The 16,710-nt window shown below is 30.2% G+C and overlaps 1 protein-coding gene across 1 annotated transcript; it reads right to left on the minus strand.

Annotated features, from left to right (window-relative positions):
* Positions 1 to 4,212: 4,212 nt before the first annotated feature.
* Positions 4,213 to 5,553, minus strand: LOC111373950 (ribonucleoside-diphosphate reductase small chain-like). Its single transcript, XM_022996553.1, has one exon. The coding sequence runs from the start codon at positions 5,370 to 5,372 to the stop codon at positions 4,383 to 4,385; it is 990 nt and encodes a 329-aa protein (XP_022852321.1). The 5' UTR covers positions 5,373 to 5,553; the 3' UTR covers positions 4,213 to 4,382.
* Positions 5,554 to 16,710: the final 11,157 nt, after the last annotated feature.

Here is a 16,710-nt window from a genome sequence, read left to right on the forward strand (position 1 = left end):
AAGGAGCAAGAGCCAATATTGGATTTGGGATAGCCGTTGTCTCTTCAAAGGAAAAATGTTATCAAAATTGGATTCTTGATTTACGTTACTCATTTCACATAAGTCACAAAAATCATCCCATTTATCATTAAATTTTGCACAAGTTTTCCAGAGTGATCCCCGGGAAATTTTTTCAAAGTTTAGTGACCTCATAGAAACCTTTTGCAAAATATGATGATGAATGGAGTGATTTTTAAAGTTCAGTGACTCTACGTAAACCTTTTGCAAAGTTCAATGATGACGTCGATGATTTTTAAAGTTCAGTGATCCTGTAAAAATATTTTGTAAAGTTCAATGACCATTTAGGTTATTAACCCGTTAAACTTCACTTATAATTGATATTGCATGTTGAATTTTGACATTATGTTATTTTTCTCTTCAAATTTTGGTGCTTAGTTATCTATATTAGATTCTTCATAATCATATTAAAGCTTTTTATAAGAAGGCTCAAGTGAGAATGTAATGATTTTTTTTTCAATAGGACCCCAAATTTAAAGATGGCATAAAGCCCCCCAAAATATTAGGGTCGGCCCTGCTCTTGTTATACAATTTGATTTAGAATTAGAAGAATTTGATGTGAAACTATCTATTGAAAAATCACTTAAAACTGAATAGGAAATTAATCACACAGTCTTACAACCCTCTCACATGAGGGAGGGTCCACGAATGTTTTATTATATGTGAGCCCTCTCCATGTGAGGGGGGTGTAAGCCTGTGCGTACACCATTGTGTACACGCAACACAACTCATCTTGAATTGAGGCAAATACATAGTTGTTACTCAAACAGTCAAAGAAGGATTGCGGATGAAAGGTTTGTTATATGAATCAGGCGTTATAGAGAATGAGGTGAAGCTTTGTATTGCTAATCAAAGTACGTTTTTTTTTTTAATTAAAAATCCTATATGTCATTATAGAAATAAGCATATTGATGTTAAATATCATATTGTTAAAGATGTAATTGAAAGAGGTAATATGAAATTAGTCAAAATTCCAACTAAAGTAAATCCAAAAGATGCAGTTACAAAGTTAATGCCACTAAATAAATTCAAGGACTCTTTAAGTCTATTGAACCTTAAACATTACTAATTTTTTATTTTTTATTTTTCTGACATGTAAGAGAGCAGGTTTGTCTAAAATCCACTTCGGTACGGTCTCAAAATTGCAGCAAATGCGGAGATTGTGAAGTATTTGGGTTGATGAAATTTATTGAGCCGAAAAGAAATTGATGATGGCCCAAAACTTTGATTTGATCGTATACAATAATCTTGGCTTTTAATAGATGGCTGACACGTGTGATAAACATGGAGTTTATGAGGATCCTTGTACAAATTGACACGTGTGATATCGATTGTCATTAGGTGAATTAGACACTGAATTATTGTGAAGGTACAGATTTTTTTACTAAATTTTATATAGGTGATTTGCTATTGCTAAAAATTATTTTTGGCAGTGATCAATCCCTATAAGACAGCTATGTTTTCTCAATAAAATCTATCTAAAAAAAAAAACTTGTACTTGTAACATTTCTTTGAGACACTCCAACAATATTTTCTGAAACCTCTCTCTCTCTCTCTCTCTCTCTCTAGTGTTCAACTTCTTTGATGAACTTCTATAAATTCTTGAGTGAGATTGTTATATAGAGGATGGATGCTTTTCCCTTTTCCCTTTTTTTTTTATGACACTACATCCCTCTTTGTGAGTGATTTAGTTTGTGATGTTAGTTTAAAGATATTAGCTCGAATTTTCAGAAAATCTTCTGTAATCAAACCTTTTACCATGTGAATAGAGGTTGTGCTAGTAAATTTGAGCATAATCTTAACGAACGCTCAACAAGGATCTAGATATTTGAAGAGGTTAATGTGCCTCCGAGACTTTGATCAAGAATTTCTTGCGTTCTTGGTGATAGTTGAGTCCTAAATTGGAACCAACAATCAACAATTAATTTAATATCATATTTTATGAAATTTGTAACTCTTATTAATTTATCAATCCTCTATTTTGTGGGAATTAAAATCAGATTTTTATTGAATTTTGACAAATGTTAATGAGATTTATTTAAAAAGTTGTAAATTTCATAAAATGAGTAATTAAAATAAATAGTTAACTTTGATTTAAATTTTTAAAAAAATTATTTTAGTCCCCATTAAATGGAGGCTAAGTATCACATTTATTGATTTTTAATAATCCACTCTAGGGCTTGTTTGATTGCCCCTTTTTCCTAAAGAATTCATTTTGTAAATTGAAATGGGCCCAGTTCTTGTCAAAAAGGAAAAGGGACGTCCACAGCATTTGATTATTCCAATGTGATTTGATTATGGAGGAAAAGGAAAAGGGACGTCCAATTTCAATTCCATCTTTTTTTTCTATTTTCATGCTATCAAAAACTCCCTAAGTATAAAAATATGGAGGAGCAATTTTGTCATTTCCACACCCACATTAATGTCAATTCAAATTGTCACTAACATCTGTCAATAATGACAACGACCAAGGGACCCACTGTAGAGTTAATGATTGAAATTTGGGCTGTGCTACTTGCACAGACCCTGTGCACAGGGTCCTGTGCAAGTAGAAAAATTGTTGAAATTTTTATCGTAATGGAGATGAGAATGCCTCCCACACAAGGACTAAATTTGATTTTTAACAAAACTCAATACAGAATGGAAAGTAATTTCAATTAGGGTGTGTTTGAGCCCCATTATTTGAAATTATAATGAGATGAATAGTATTTTTTTTAAAAAAATAAGTGGTTGAAATTTTTTTGATTTATGTGTAATATTATTTTATTGAAAATTGTGTTGTTAAAAGTAGGAGAGAGAAAAATTTAATTTAATGTAATAAGAAATAATGGGGATCAAACGGACAGTTAATCTACTCAAACAAGGATTTTGAATCCAGGTGTGAAGTGTCAACCCATGTATGGTCCAATTTTTGGCAATTTTTTAAACTGTTCAATCACTGCTTCACACGTGTCATCTTGTTTTAAAACCTGTCAGCAATCCCTATTAGTATAGCATCACTAAAGTAATTTTGAGCTTTTGACTTGTCAATATCACTAACTTGTCATCCACAATAATCACGCCCCATTTAATATTTAGCCCTCATTTGACCCTCATTTTATAGAAATGAAAATAAATGGAATGGTGTTTTTTTATTTTAAATAAGTGGTTAAAAAAGAATGAATTTTTTTTTTATTTATGTGTAATATTACTTTATGGAAGAGTATGTGGTTGAAAATAGGATAAAGAAAAATAAAATGTAATGGAATGAAAATTAATGGGGGCTTAATTAGTAAGTTTAGAATGTGTTTGTTACTTATTAGTTGAGAAGAATGTATTATGTAATAGTGATTGATGTTGAAATGTATAGTTAAAAAAAAGGAAATTTTTTTTATTTACATGTAATATTATTTTAAAAAAATAATGAAAAAGAATGAATGACAAACAAAAGCTTAACTTAATAAAATTGAAAAGAATTGCAAAAACAAGGTAATTATCCAATAGGCATAGAGGCAAATAAAAGACAAAGTTTTGCTAGAAATCTCAAGTCGACAAGCCACCAACCTATAGGAGGGGACATGTGTCCCCCCCAGAAATCCCGAGCCTACATGGCTCAGGATAAGTGGCATTACTGTAGAAGACAAATTGAAGCTTTGAGATTTTACATGTCTCAGTGCTTGTTTGATAAATATTTTGATGCTTGATTTTTTGACCGTTAAAAATAAAGTGAGTACTACAAATGAAAAAAATCAAAAATAACGATTGAAATAATGAAATAACAATCAAAAAATTAATTTTAATTGACTTAAAATATATACCAAACAAGTACTAAATGAATTTTTATTTTATTGACAAGAAATAACTCATGTTTCTACTTTCCTACAATTTGTGGAATTTGAAAATCATTTAATTGTTATGAAGAACGAAATCTCAAGCCGGTTAAAATTAACTTGCAAGTGTAGGGACGGACTTTGATTATTTTGTATAAACAATCTCAATCTTCACCTAACTCTTTGCAAATCTTCAAAATTCCAATTGGTCACAAAATAAAAGAATTCTTGACGTGTTTTATGTCTCCCATGTAATTCTCATTTCGGGCTAACTGCCCAATTTGCATCCCCATGAAGCCCATCAATCCACAATGAAAACACTAGCAGATGCATTGAACACTCATCATTTGAAGACGAAGTTAAAAATTAATTTAAACAAAGACTACAGATTACAACTACTGTTACAAACGATATTTTAAATAATTAAAAAAAATTCATACTCACGTATTTGTAATTAAACGATAATCCATTACCAGTACTGTAGATCTATATAATAAAGCAAAGTACCCATTATAATCAGAAATCTGCATCAATTTTGAACACATGGGTGTCTCCGTTTCCATTCAAACTTGACATGACTGATGCCTTCTGGTATTCACCAACCCTCTTCTCAAAGAAATTTGTTTTCCCCTGTAAACTGATCAATTCCATCCAATCAAATGGGTTTTGAACATTGTATAATTTGCTGTACCCAAGTGCATTCAGCAGTCTGTCGGCTACAAATTCAATGTACTGACTCATCAGATAACCATTCATTCCTACCAGGGCACAAGGAAGCGCATCGCAGACAAATTCCCTCTCGATATCCACCGCATCAGCAACAATTCCCTTGACTCGATCCTCACTCAGTTTCATTCTCAGAAGGCTGTAGAGCAAGCAAGCAAAATCACAGTGCAAACCCTCGTCTCTCGAGATTAACTCGTTTGAAAAAGTTAATCCAGGCATCAATCCACGCTTTTTTAGCCAAAATATAGCGCAGAAACTTCCGGAGAAGAAAATCCCTTCGACGCAAGCAAAGGCGAGTATGCGCTCGGCAAAGGATTCTGAGCCGTCAATCCAGCGGAGGGCCCACTTGGCCTTCTTCTCAACACAAGGAACGGTCTCGATCGCGTGGAAAAGCCGATTCTTCTCCTCTGAATCCTTTATATAGGACTCAAGAAGGAGACTATACATCTCGGAATGGATATTCTCAATCGCGATCTGGAACCCATAAAAAGCACGCGCCTCCGAGATTTGAACCTCTTTCATGAATCTTCCGGCGAGATTCTCCAAAACAATGCCATCCGAGGCGGCGAAAAAGGCAAGAACATGCTTAATGAAATGCTTCTCATCGTCGGTCAATTTTTCCCAGTGCTGTATATCCTGGGACAAATCAACCTCTTCCGCCGTCCAAAACGAGGCCTCTGCCTTCTTGTACATTTCCCAAATTTGGGGATATTGAATTGGGAACATGCAGAATCGATCTGGCGTTGGGGCGAGGATGGGTTCTTCCGGAATTGAAGGCATTTTTGGGGAGACTGAATCAAGATTTTGGATCAAAATACAAATGGTTGCTTGTGGAAAATAAGGAGGATAATGTGAAGATTAAATAGGGGAAAAGAATGAAATTTGAATCTGAAATTCTGAGCGGGGGATTTGAATTTTGGGAAGAAAGCTTGCGCGAGAATGAACCCAAATTGGGATAGTTAGGTATGTTTTGCCGCCAGACAGCGTTGCAGGGCATGAGTATGTTTAGCCCGTTTGATTTAATTATTAAGCCCCTGTTTGGACCTCATTTCTTGGTAATGAAAATGAGTGGTTGAAAAAGAGGGAAAAAAATTTTGATTTACGAGTAATATTATTTTATGAAAGATTGTATGGTTGAAAATAGGAAAGAGAAAAATAGAATGTAATGTAATTTAATAGGGGTCAAACGGGGGCTAAGCCTCTGCTTATTTCTCGTTCTTTCTCCATTAAAATGAAAAATCTGATTATTATTCATTACATCAAGCCATCATATTTGAATTTTTATCTCTTGTGTGCAGCTCCTAACAGCTATATTTTTCATTCTCATTCTTATATAAATGAGAAACAAACGGGACCTGAATTTTGATAAAACATATACTTAAAAAGTTATGAATCCCTTAAAATATATGATTAAAATTAATTATTTAATTTAACTTGAATTTTAATATAATTTTTAAGTTGAACCAAATGTGGTATTTTTGTTTTTCCATTCATTTATGTATATGGAAAAAAAAAAGGTGAATTTGAATTAAGGTCCCATTTGACAGCCAATTTTTAGGAAAAATGAATTTTTGAGTAATAATTTTTTGTAAAATGTGTGGCTAAAAAAAAAATGTTTTGAGTTAACGTAAACAATATTTATCGTGACAAAGTTTAATTGAAAATGAGTACAAGAATTAAAAAAAAAATTCTAAAAAATGGCTACCAAGCAAGGATAAATATTTTCAATCATCAACGTCAAGATTTCATTATGAAATATGTGAATAAAATTTATAATTAATTACAAATCTGACCCTGTGAATGAAAAATAAATTTCGTCAAAGTGAATTATAATTTAAGGTTTTCAAAACTTTCAGTAATTAACACAATAGTTAGCTCCCGTTTGGTCCCCATTATTTGAATTTATAAAGAGTGAAATAGTATTTTTTTTTTTTTTAAGATTGTGTGGTTGAAAAGTTTTCAATTTGAGTGTAATTATTATTTTATTAAAAATTGTGTGATTGAAAGTAAAAGAGAGAAAAATTAAATTAAATTAAAGAGTTTTAAAGGGGGTCAAACGAAAGCTTAATGTAAAATAAAGCGGCCCATGTCTGTGAACTCCCCTCCCACTTTTGTTCGTTTTGCGTCAAATGTGTGATTACTAACCCATTGTATTTAGCCCATGTATGGTTATAGTTAAAATATGATTTTAATTTAAATCAAAGTCAAACAATTAATATTTTATATAGATATCACAATTTTTCAATCACACATTTCAAAAACTTTTATAACAACCTACCAAAATTTTAATTTTAATCCCCACCAAACATCTTTTTAGCTTTTTCTTTAGTCCACCGTTGACTGTAATTTATGTTATGAAATAAGTTTCTTTGTTTTCAAATTTTTTTTCACTTTTAGCATCCATTTGAGCCTCATTTTTAATTAAGAATACATTTTAGAATAGTAAATTAATGAAAAAAGTGTGGTTAAAAAATATATAAAAAAAATTGGGGTAGCTCATAATATTATTTTATTGAAAATTTTATGACCGAAAGAAGAGGGAGAAATATATATTTAAGAAATAATGAGAATCAAACAAGGGCTTATACTTATTTTCAAAATTAATTCGAGTAAATTATGCTAAAGAATTAGGCTAGCTTGCTTGTTCATATACCAAATAATTAATTTACGTGTGTTGTAGTTGATTCGAGAAAAAGATTACGAGTCTGTTTGGAAGTGATTTTGAGAATTAATTTTTTGACCGTTGGGAGAAAAGTGGGATCCATTTGTGAGAGAAGAAGTCAAATATGACAGCTGGAATAATGAAATAACGATCAAAAAATCAATTTTTTGAAGAGAAAAATCACTCCCAAACAAGCTCTATGCGGCGTTTGAGCCCATTTGTTGTGAAAACGAAGTTTGCTGTAGTTATTTTTTAAAAAATATATGGTTAAAAAATAAGAAAAAAACTCTATTTTACGTGTAAAATATTTTATTACGTGAATATGTTGTTGAAAATGAGTTTGAGAGTCAATAAGTTTTTTAAAAAAGGAGACAAACAAGGGATAAGAAAAAAATTGAATTTATATGTAAAATTATTTTATTAAAAGCATGTTTGAGCCCCATTTTTTGCTCAAAATGCATTTGAGAATAGTATTTGATGGAGAATGTTGGTTTAAAAAAAAGGTTTTAAATTACGTCTAATATTATTTTATTGAAAATAAGAGAAAATATATATTTTGAAAATAATGGAAATCAAATAAGGGCTAAGAGAATATGTGATTATTGAAAATAAAATTGAAAAAATAAATAAATAAATAAATATATACACATACAAATAAGGCTTAACGTGGTCTGGTTCGGTTGGGTTCTAATGAAAATCGAACCGGACCTAAAATTTTCGGGTATTTAATAAATAGAATTTCGGGTCCAAATTTAATTATGGAGCCGTTTGGATTCGGTTCGATTCAGTTCCTAGATTCCTTATTATAATTAAATATTTTAATATTTACAAAGTTACATTAATTCGACTAGTAATATATTTAATCTTAACTCTTACAAAATAATGTAATACAATCTTATGTGTCTTCTGCTTCTCTTTGCTGAGTTCTTCATAAATTGGATTGTTAAAATCATACGAAGAGAAAGATTGCGAACTCACAATAATTAAAAGAGGCGTTGTTTAGTTTCAATTCAATTTTTTCAGAACAATAAAAATGACACTACGGTAAAGTAACAAATTTGGATAAAATTTAGGTTAATTTGATTAAATTAGCTTTGAAACTGAAAATTATAAATAGGAAAAACATATTTTTGGGTTTGAGTTAAATAAATTAGTTAGCAAATTTATTTAGAAAAAATAAAATAATTTGACTTATTTAAAATAAATTAATTAAAAAATTAGGGAGATTATGTTCTTCAGTTCTTGATCTAAAACCAAGAATCGAATCAAACCTGTCGATTCTTGATTCAGCTACGTATTTTGGGTATTTAACTTAAAAAGAACCGATTGATTCGATTCGAAAGTTTCATCCAACCCTATGCACAAACAAGGACCATTTCGATTTGAGAGTTTTATCCAATCCAATGCACAAATAAGGACCATGTCGGGTTTCTAAGTAGCTGTTAATAGTGGTTCCCAAACTAGCACTTATTGGCTAGCACGTGAGGAAAAAGAGACGTTTGGAGCGTACAGTGCAAGATAAAAGGTTGATTTTAAAAAATTTCAAAATTTGGATCAAACTTGCTAGGGAAGCTGCATACAGCCAGCATATTGTATTATTAAACCGTTTTGATAAAAATAATTTTATTTGTAAATTTTGATAAAAATTGGTAAAATATTTAATTATAAAAATTATGAATCATATGAAACGCTAATTTAAAATTAACTACTAACTTTGACTTAATTTTTGTCAAAAAAATATTAATTTTTTAACTAAAAAAAGATGGATTAAATTTGCATTTGAGCATTTAAGAAAATGAAATAATTACTCTTTTACCTCTTTAAAAAGGATGATTATATTCATAAATCAATTTTTTTTTAAATACACCATATTTAAATGAAATTAAAGGTTATTAATATTCATTCATTATCACATTTGTACCCTTAATTTTTTTCATCACACTCTTAGTTTTGACATTTCATTAATAAAAAAATATTGCCCTTAATCGATGATAAGAAGTAAGGCATGCAAATGCAAGGCACACTTTGTACCTTTCCTCATTGGAGCCTAATCGATGACATGCACGCAAGGCACACTCCATCTGTAGGTGGGCAACAAGGCCATTGTTTGACTTGGCATTTAGCTTTTAGTATGAGCTGTTGGAATTAAAATTAAATTTTTAATAAATCTTAATAAAAATAATAAAATATATAGTTAAAAATTTTGAATCCCATAAAATAAATGGTTAAAAATAATTATTAATTTTGATTTACACTAATTAATTCAGTTGTTACTAATCTTTAATTGTAAAAGGGAAATAATGTCCTAATTGATCTAGATTTTGAGTCAATTAGGTTAAATTCTTCGTCAATTCTATTAATATTGGGGGCCAGCCACCCTGTTTTTTTAGCATAGCCCCTTTTTTATTTGTTTTACAACTGAGGCTCCGTTTGATACACATTAATATAAAAATGAGAATGAAAAATATAGTCGTTATGGGCTCCACACAAGAGATAGAAAGTCAAATATGGTGGCTTGATGTAATGGATAACGTTCATATTTTTCATTTTAATTGATAAAGAATGGAAAACAAACGGGAGCTTAATTGTAAAGTTTTCAATGAAAACTGTCATCAATAACAAGATATTTTAGTTAATAAAAAAATAAGAATGCAAAGGAAAGAAAATACTAAAATAGGTTACCACAATGAACAAAAAAATAAACACCTTTTTATATGGCAATTTAGGTATAACCACATTAAATTCTTTAATGCTTTTATCTATCTGAACACTTTTTACGTGTTCATCGTATTTTTGTAGTTTCTAATGATCTTCACAGGGTGTGCACAGGTGAATTAGAAATTGGAGACGTGGCACTTCACAAAAAAAAATAAAAAAATGTCGTAAATCTTAGCCCATTCCATCCTTCAAAGAGACATTTGGGTACCCAAGTATTATGGGAGGAAACCCGGCTATATTTCCAATAAGGACCCTCACTTCATCTTGCGCAAACAGTGGAAAGGGGAAAAAAAAAAAAAAAAAAAAAAAAAACTCAGTAGAGATTCAATCAACCTCACCACCCTCATAGTCAACCCAACGCTAACCGCCCCAGTTATCGAGGACACTATCTTCAACAAGGTTATTTTTTGTGATTATGAAATTGATTTTTCAGATATGGTAAAGATTAAATTTTCCCACTAATTTAGTTTATTGTTTAATATTTAGATAGATACTTGAGTGTAGACTAGATTTATATGATTTTTTTGGAGCACCGACAATGGCTATTTTCCTACAAAAGACAGAGAAAGTGAACGCGACTATTAATAGTCATCGAACCTGACGATTAACAGTAAGAGAGTTTGCCCTAACAGTCAATTGGGCCGACAAACAAAAATCCAATTTTTTTAGCCAATTTTTTCCTTCATTTTTTTACTATTTATTATTTTATACATAATAGTGTAGATAAATATTTATATTTCAAAGCATGTGATAAATATAATGTTTTGAAAATCGGATCAAACTGGCCGGTTCAATTGGAAAAATATGGAACCTACCTCAAATCTAGTCCGGTACTAATAAATTAACCTGAAATGAAAAAAATCGGTAAATAACTGGTCGAACCGCCCATTTTAACAGGAAATCGAAAAATCGGTCACGTTTTTTACAGGTTTTTTTTTTTAAAATAATAATAAAATTATAATTACTTTGATAAATGGGCTCAAGCATTGGCAAGCCCAATTTTACCCTCCTTTCAATACAATTGTTGTTTTTAAAAGAGAAGAAACATGCAATGTTTTCCTCAACTTCCAATGTAGGATAAGTTGTAAAATCTTTGCAATTTATATATTTAATAATTGTTCATTTTTTTCTTTCTATTAAACAAATTTTGGCCCCAAAAACACAAATAATTTCAATTTTAACAAAGCAAATTATTTTAGACACAACAATTGTTAGTTTTTTATGTTTTGAGATAAATTATAGGATAATAAATCGTTAAATCTATTTGACAAATATTGATTTATGTTTACTTTGAATTAGTAATACTACAATTTAAAATTTTGTTATTGTTATAATATTTTAGAGTTTGTTGAAGTATTTATTTATTTAATTTTGATATCTGGTTGACCCCGAGTGGACCTTGGTTCGATCGCTTGACCCTTTTTCTTTTTCGGATTGATGTTCGGGTCGATTTTTAAAACATTGGATAAATATATTATATTTATTTGTTTTTATGTTGATGACATATTGATCTTGAGTAGTCACATGAACGGCATAAAAGAAACAAAGTGGTTTTTGTCTTACACATTTAAGATGATCTAGGATATATAATTCGCAATTAGTAAACCAAGTAAGCTTACTAATAATCCGAGCAAAAAACAATAAGGCCCCGTTTGATTACTATATATTTTTCATGGAACTTGGAATTCGAATTCCAATTCCAATTTCTACTTTTGGCCTGTTTGATTGACAAAATTTTCAGGGAATTGATTTTTCATGATTTTCTAGGTACAAGCCGGTAAAGCATGAAATTTCACTTTTTATTTTCCCATGGGGTAGGTGGTTTTTGGAGTTCCAACTTTTTTTTTTTAATTGTTGGGAATGTGAACAAATTCTAGGAACAATTGTAAAAGAGGATAGCCCTTAAATTGACAATTTTCATGTAAAACAAAGAAAAACGAACACCAAAATATAGATGATTTTTGGATTTTTTTTTTGTTGGCAATGGAAACAAATTCTAAGAACAATGGTAGCAGTGGATATTTTTTAAATTGACAATTTTCATGAAAAATAAAGTCAAACGAACATCAAGAGACACTTTTATTTCAACATTTTTCCACCTAGAAAATTATATCAATCAAATATTATCAATTAAAAATTTCCAGTAAAACAATTTTTAGATAATTCAATTCTCTGAAATTCATTTTCTTTTCACCCAAATTCCATCTTCGCAATCAGATAGACCCTAAAAGGCCATTGGGAGAGATCTTCGTTATTCAAAGAAAACCAAAAACTTAGGTCTATAATATTCTAAACTCTCGAATGTATTAAAAGTATTTACTGATACTTGTTGGATATCTAACACTAGTTAAAGTAAATCTACTTCGAGTTGGATATTATTCTTAGAGGAGGTGCAATTTCTTGTAAGTCTAAGAAACAAATATGCATTACACATTAAACCATGGAATCTGAATTCGTAGCATTAGTTGACACTAAGAAAGAGGCAAGTGGCTTAAGAATTTTCTATATGAGACACCTCTAGGATCGAAGACTACATCTTCAATTTCTATCTTGTGCGATAATCAAGTCACGTTAATATAAGCATATAAAATGGTACGCAATGAAAATTCTAGATATATACTAAGATATAAGAACAACCTCGTTTAATTACATATTAATTGATCGATTAGACTCCGAGCCTCACGCCTAGACTGATCATGGGTTCTTAAGCATAAAGGTAGTAACTTATCCCTGGATTAATCCGATACACGATACAGTTGGACAATTACGATGGCCTAAACCTATTAGAAATCTACTATTGGAATCTCTATATGACTTAACTAAGGAACCTCAATCCTGCAACACTTCACTCACCCATATAGGACATTCAAAACTTCCTATGAGTCCAAATCCTACAGTTCTTGCTCAATTTCACAGGTGTCCTAAGTGACGAGGAGCATGATATTGGAGAATTACCATTCAAAAAGAGGAAATTGACTTCAGCTGGTTGGGAACACTGCAAAAGACAAAATATTGGTGAGAAATGGAAGGTTATATGCAATCATTGCAAGAAACAGTTAGAGGTGACACAAAAATGGTACAAATCATTTGCATGGTCATTTGAAGATATGTGTATTAGGATGATACTTGTCAAGCAACATTAAATTTCAAAAAGGATGCTGCGAGTGGCAAGGTCACAGTGGGTACTTACTCTTTCGATCCATATAAGTGTAGGTATAGTCTCGCGAAAATGGTGATTTTGCATGAGTAGTCTTTGTCTAAGATTGACCGTATTGGATTTTGAGAGTTCTTGCACGACCTGCAACCATTGTTTAAGGTTCATATTCGCAATACTTTGAAGAGCGACGTTTTGAAAATCTATGAATACGAGAAAACAAAAAATATGATTACACTTGAGAAGATTGAGAGTTAAATTACAATTACATATGGACCTCTTTTAATCAATAGAAAGGATTCATGGTTATCATTGCTCATTTCATATATGATGCTTGGAAACTACAGAGTTGTATCATAAGGTACAATAAAAAAATTATAATTCATGTGTTTTCATAATTTACCAAAATTATATTCTTTTAGTTGATTTAATTTGTTATTGAATGAACTTAAGTTTATATATGTGTCGTGCCCACACACTGCTGACACACTTTCAGAAACTCTATTATGTAGCTTACTGGACTAGAATATTGATAGTAAGTTACTAAATTTGATCGTAGTTAATTGCACCACAAATCATGTCGTCCCATAGAGAATAAATTCAATTCAAATTTATTAATTTCATATGGAATTCGAATTGTGTAAAATAAAATGGAGATTTTTTTATATATGCTAAATTAGAAGAAAGCAATAAAAGTTTTGATTTTTAGCAAATTATAAATGACTGCATTGGATTTCAACCCTGCCTATTGTTATATATTTCAATTATTGATTTGTAATCTAGTTCCATTCATACTCTCTTGACAATCTATAAAGTTATAATATATAATCTTTTTTCCGAGACAAAATAAATCTATCCTAACCACGACCCGAATATATTCCTAGTCCGAATTCGAATGGTTAGTACCCATTAATGTTTAGATTATTTACATAATTGCACACGTGATAAATGTTGTTCCTAATATCTATTGTATATGTGTTAGTTTTTCCGTGTTCTAAACTCATTGTGAGTCTCCCAACACTACAACAAGCAACTAATTATTTAACTGGTGTCCAATCAATTAAGTAATGCAATGTGTATACAAAATCAATCAATAAACGCAAGAATTATACTAAACTAGTTGTCTTAAATTAGAAATAAATAACAAATATGGTTCATCTTCATCAAATACAAAAGCAAATTTAGCTTAGTGTATAAATATATAAATTACAAGAAGAATAATATAAAAATATCACCCAAATCATAAAAGAATCCAAAAGATGTTGATCTTCAAGTCCAAAATTGAATTCTTCAAAATTTTGATATAATTGAACTTCAATTCATTACTAGGGCTTGATCTCCTCTCTTAAAATATATTAATTAGCCCCTTTGTTACTAATGAATTTGATTAAATTATTGTGTATGAAGGGGCAAGAGAGGTTTTTTTCATTGTTGCCCATGTCTGATATTTATATTACGAAATTAGGTTAAAATTCACATCCAAATTGCCTTCTAAAAGAGTTTTAATCAACTAAGGAAAGTTGTCTTCGCGCGCATGATTTTGTCTCTGCACACTTTTTTGTATTTTGGTTATAACTTTCTTTTCCGATATCCAATTGAGATAATTCAAAGTGCATTGAAAAACTAATTCAAAGAGTAACAATTCTTCTAGAAATAAAGGTTTTCCAATTCGAATGTTTGCTATCTGAAAAATGAGTTTCAAATTGACTAAAAATTTAGAAGATATCTTATGTGATTGGAAGTCGATATATGATAATATTCTGATCATATCCAATTCCTTTTTTTTTAACTTCAATTTGCATTCAATTAATTCCTATCAATCTTCAAAGTATCTTTACCGGTCCAAACCAACCATTGGATATTTATATTTTGTTCTCCATACTTTGGATTCTTTCTTTTTTGCTTCTTTTTTTGTTCATTTCTTCCAATTCCACAAATTTGTACTGAATTCAACCTAACAAACATAATTAACATAATTAAGTTATAACTCATTCAAATCACTAACAAATACTCCAATTTACTGGTCTGAATAATTGTACAAAATATACTTATCATATTATTATTGGATAGCCACGCCAACGAAATCTAAAAATTTTGAGTTCTTTACACGTAAATTGAAAATTGATTGTGAGAAAAATTAGTATTTAATTGTAAAACAAGGTAGAATTCCATATACTTGATACTTCGTACTGCTTTGATTTATAAAGATGTTTTTACTCGTTTGATTTAGAGGGAGTTACAGTATAGATGTTTGCACAGTGATGGTGATTGGTATTTGACAAAAAAAATTAAAAATACGTGAGAAGTTAAATTTTTTTTTTTTTAAGATTACTTAATTGTTTTCAAGAACAAAATATCCAACTGCCAAACTCTTCTTTGCAAATATTTGTGATATAAAACTGTCGTTGTATGAGTGACTTGAATCTCCTTATGTGGAAGTTCAAATAATGGTGACCATTATGATGGAAAAGTTTAACAAGTATTAGAGCGATATTCATGGAGTTTTGGCTTTAATAGCAGTGTTCGATTCAAGGTATAAGATAATGTTAGTTAAGTATTATTATCCTCGTATTTTTAATCACAACGCTGCAAGTGAGATCGAAAAGATTATCAAGTTTGTAGCAAGTTGGTGCACGATTATCAAAAAAAGAATGATTCAAGTGGGTCTGTAGCTCAGTCTTCTACTTCTTCTTGTCAAACTGAGACGTCAAGTGCTAATAATAAATTAAATCGCATGGTGGATTTTTATAGATTTATTTCCAATGTTGAAGTTCCTAGCAATGTGAAAACTAAGCTTGATACTTTCTTGGATGAGCCTATATTGCCTCGATCAGATGATTTTGGTATATTGATATGGTGGAAAGTAAATGCAATCAAATATCTGACTTTATTTCAAATTGCAAAAGATATTTTGACCATCCAGGTATTTACAAAGGCGTCTGAATCTGCCTTCACTACTAGTGGTAGATTGTTACTTTCAGAAATAGACTTCACCTCAAAACTTTGGAGGCTTTAATATATACTCAAGATTGGTTATGGGCTGATATTTGCAGTACGATGCATATAAACATTTGCTTTTCATATTGTTCCTTTTGTGAACATTCTTATTACTAATTATCTTACTTTATTAATAGCGTATTCTGCGCTGTCCTCATATTTTAGATGTTGCTTTAAGATGAATGATCAGGATGTTGATGATGAGATAATTTTTATTTATCAAATAATGTAAAATTTAATCATAGTTATTATGATGATACTGAGAATAATATTTGTTTCGTTTTTCAGGATCATCTTGTGTATTCTTTATCTAGGCTAATGAATATTTAGGAAGATGGAAAAATATCAAATTTTGGATAAAGAAATGAAATTTAGTTACAATATAATTATATTTGCAATTGTTTATTTTAGGAAAAACTTTGTTTCGAGTATTTACTTTGGATATTCACGTTGTTTAGTCTAAGCATTATTTGCTTTGAATTTAAAATTTTGAATTTTTATTTTATTATCTAATAATAGCATAACTTGAAAATTTGAAAATGTAAATTAAAAAAAAAAAAAAAAAAAGAAAAAAAATACAAATTGGG

Source organism: Olea europaea, unplaced genomic scaffold (assembly GCF_002742605.1).
Source record: "Olea europaea var. sylvestris unplaced genomic scaffold, O_europaea_v1 scaffold1185, whole genome shotgun sequence".
NCBI lineage: Eukaryota > Viridiplantae > Streptophyta > Magnoliopsida > Lamiales > Oleaceae > Olea > Olea europaea.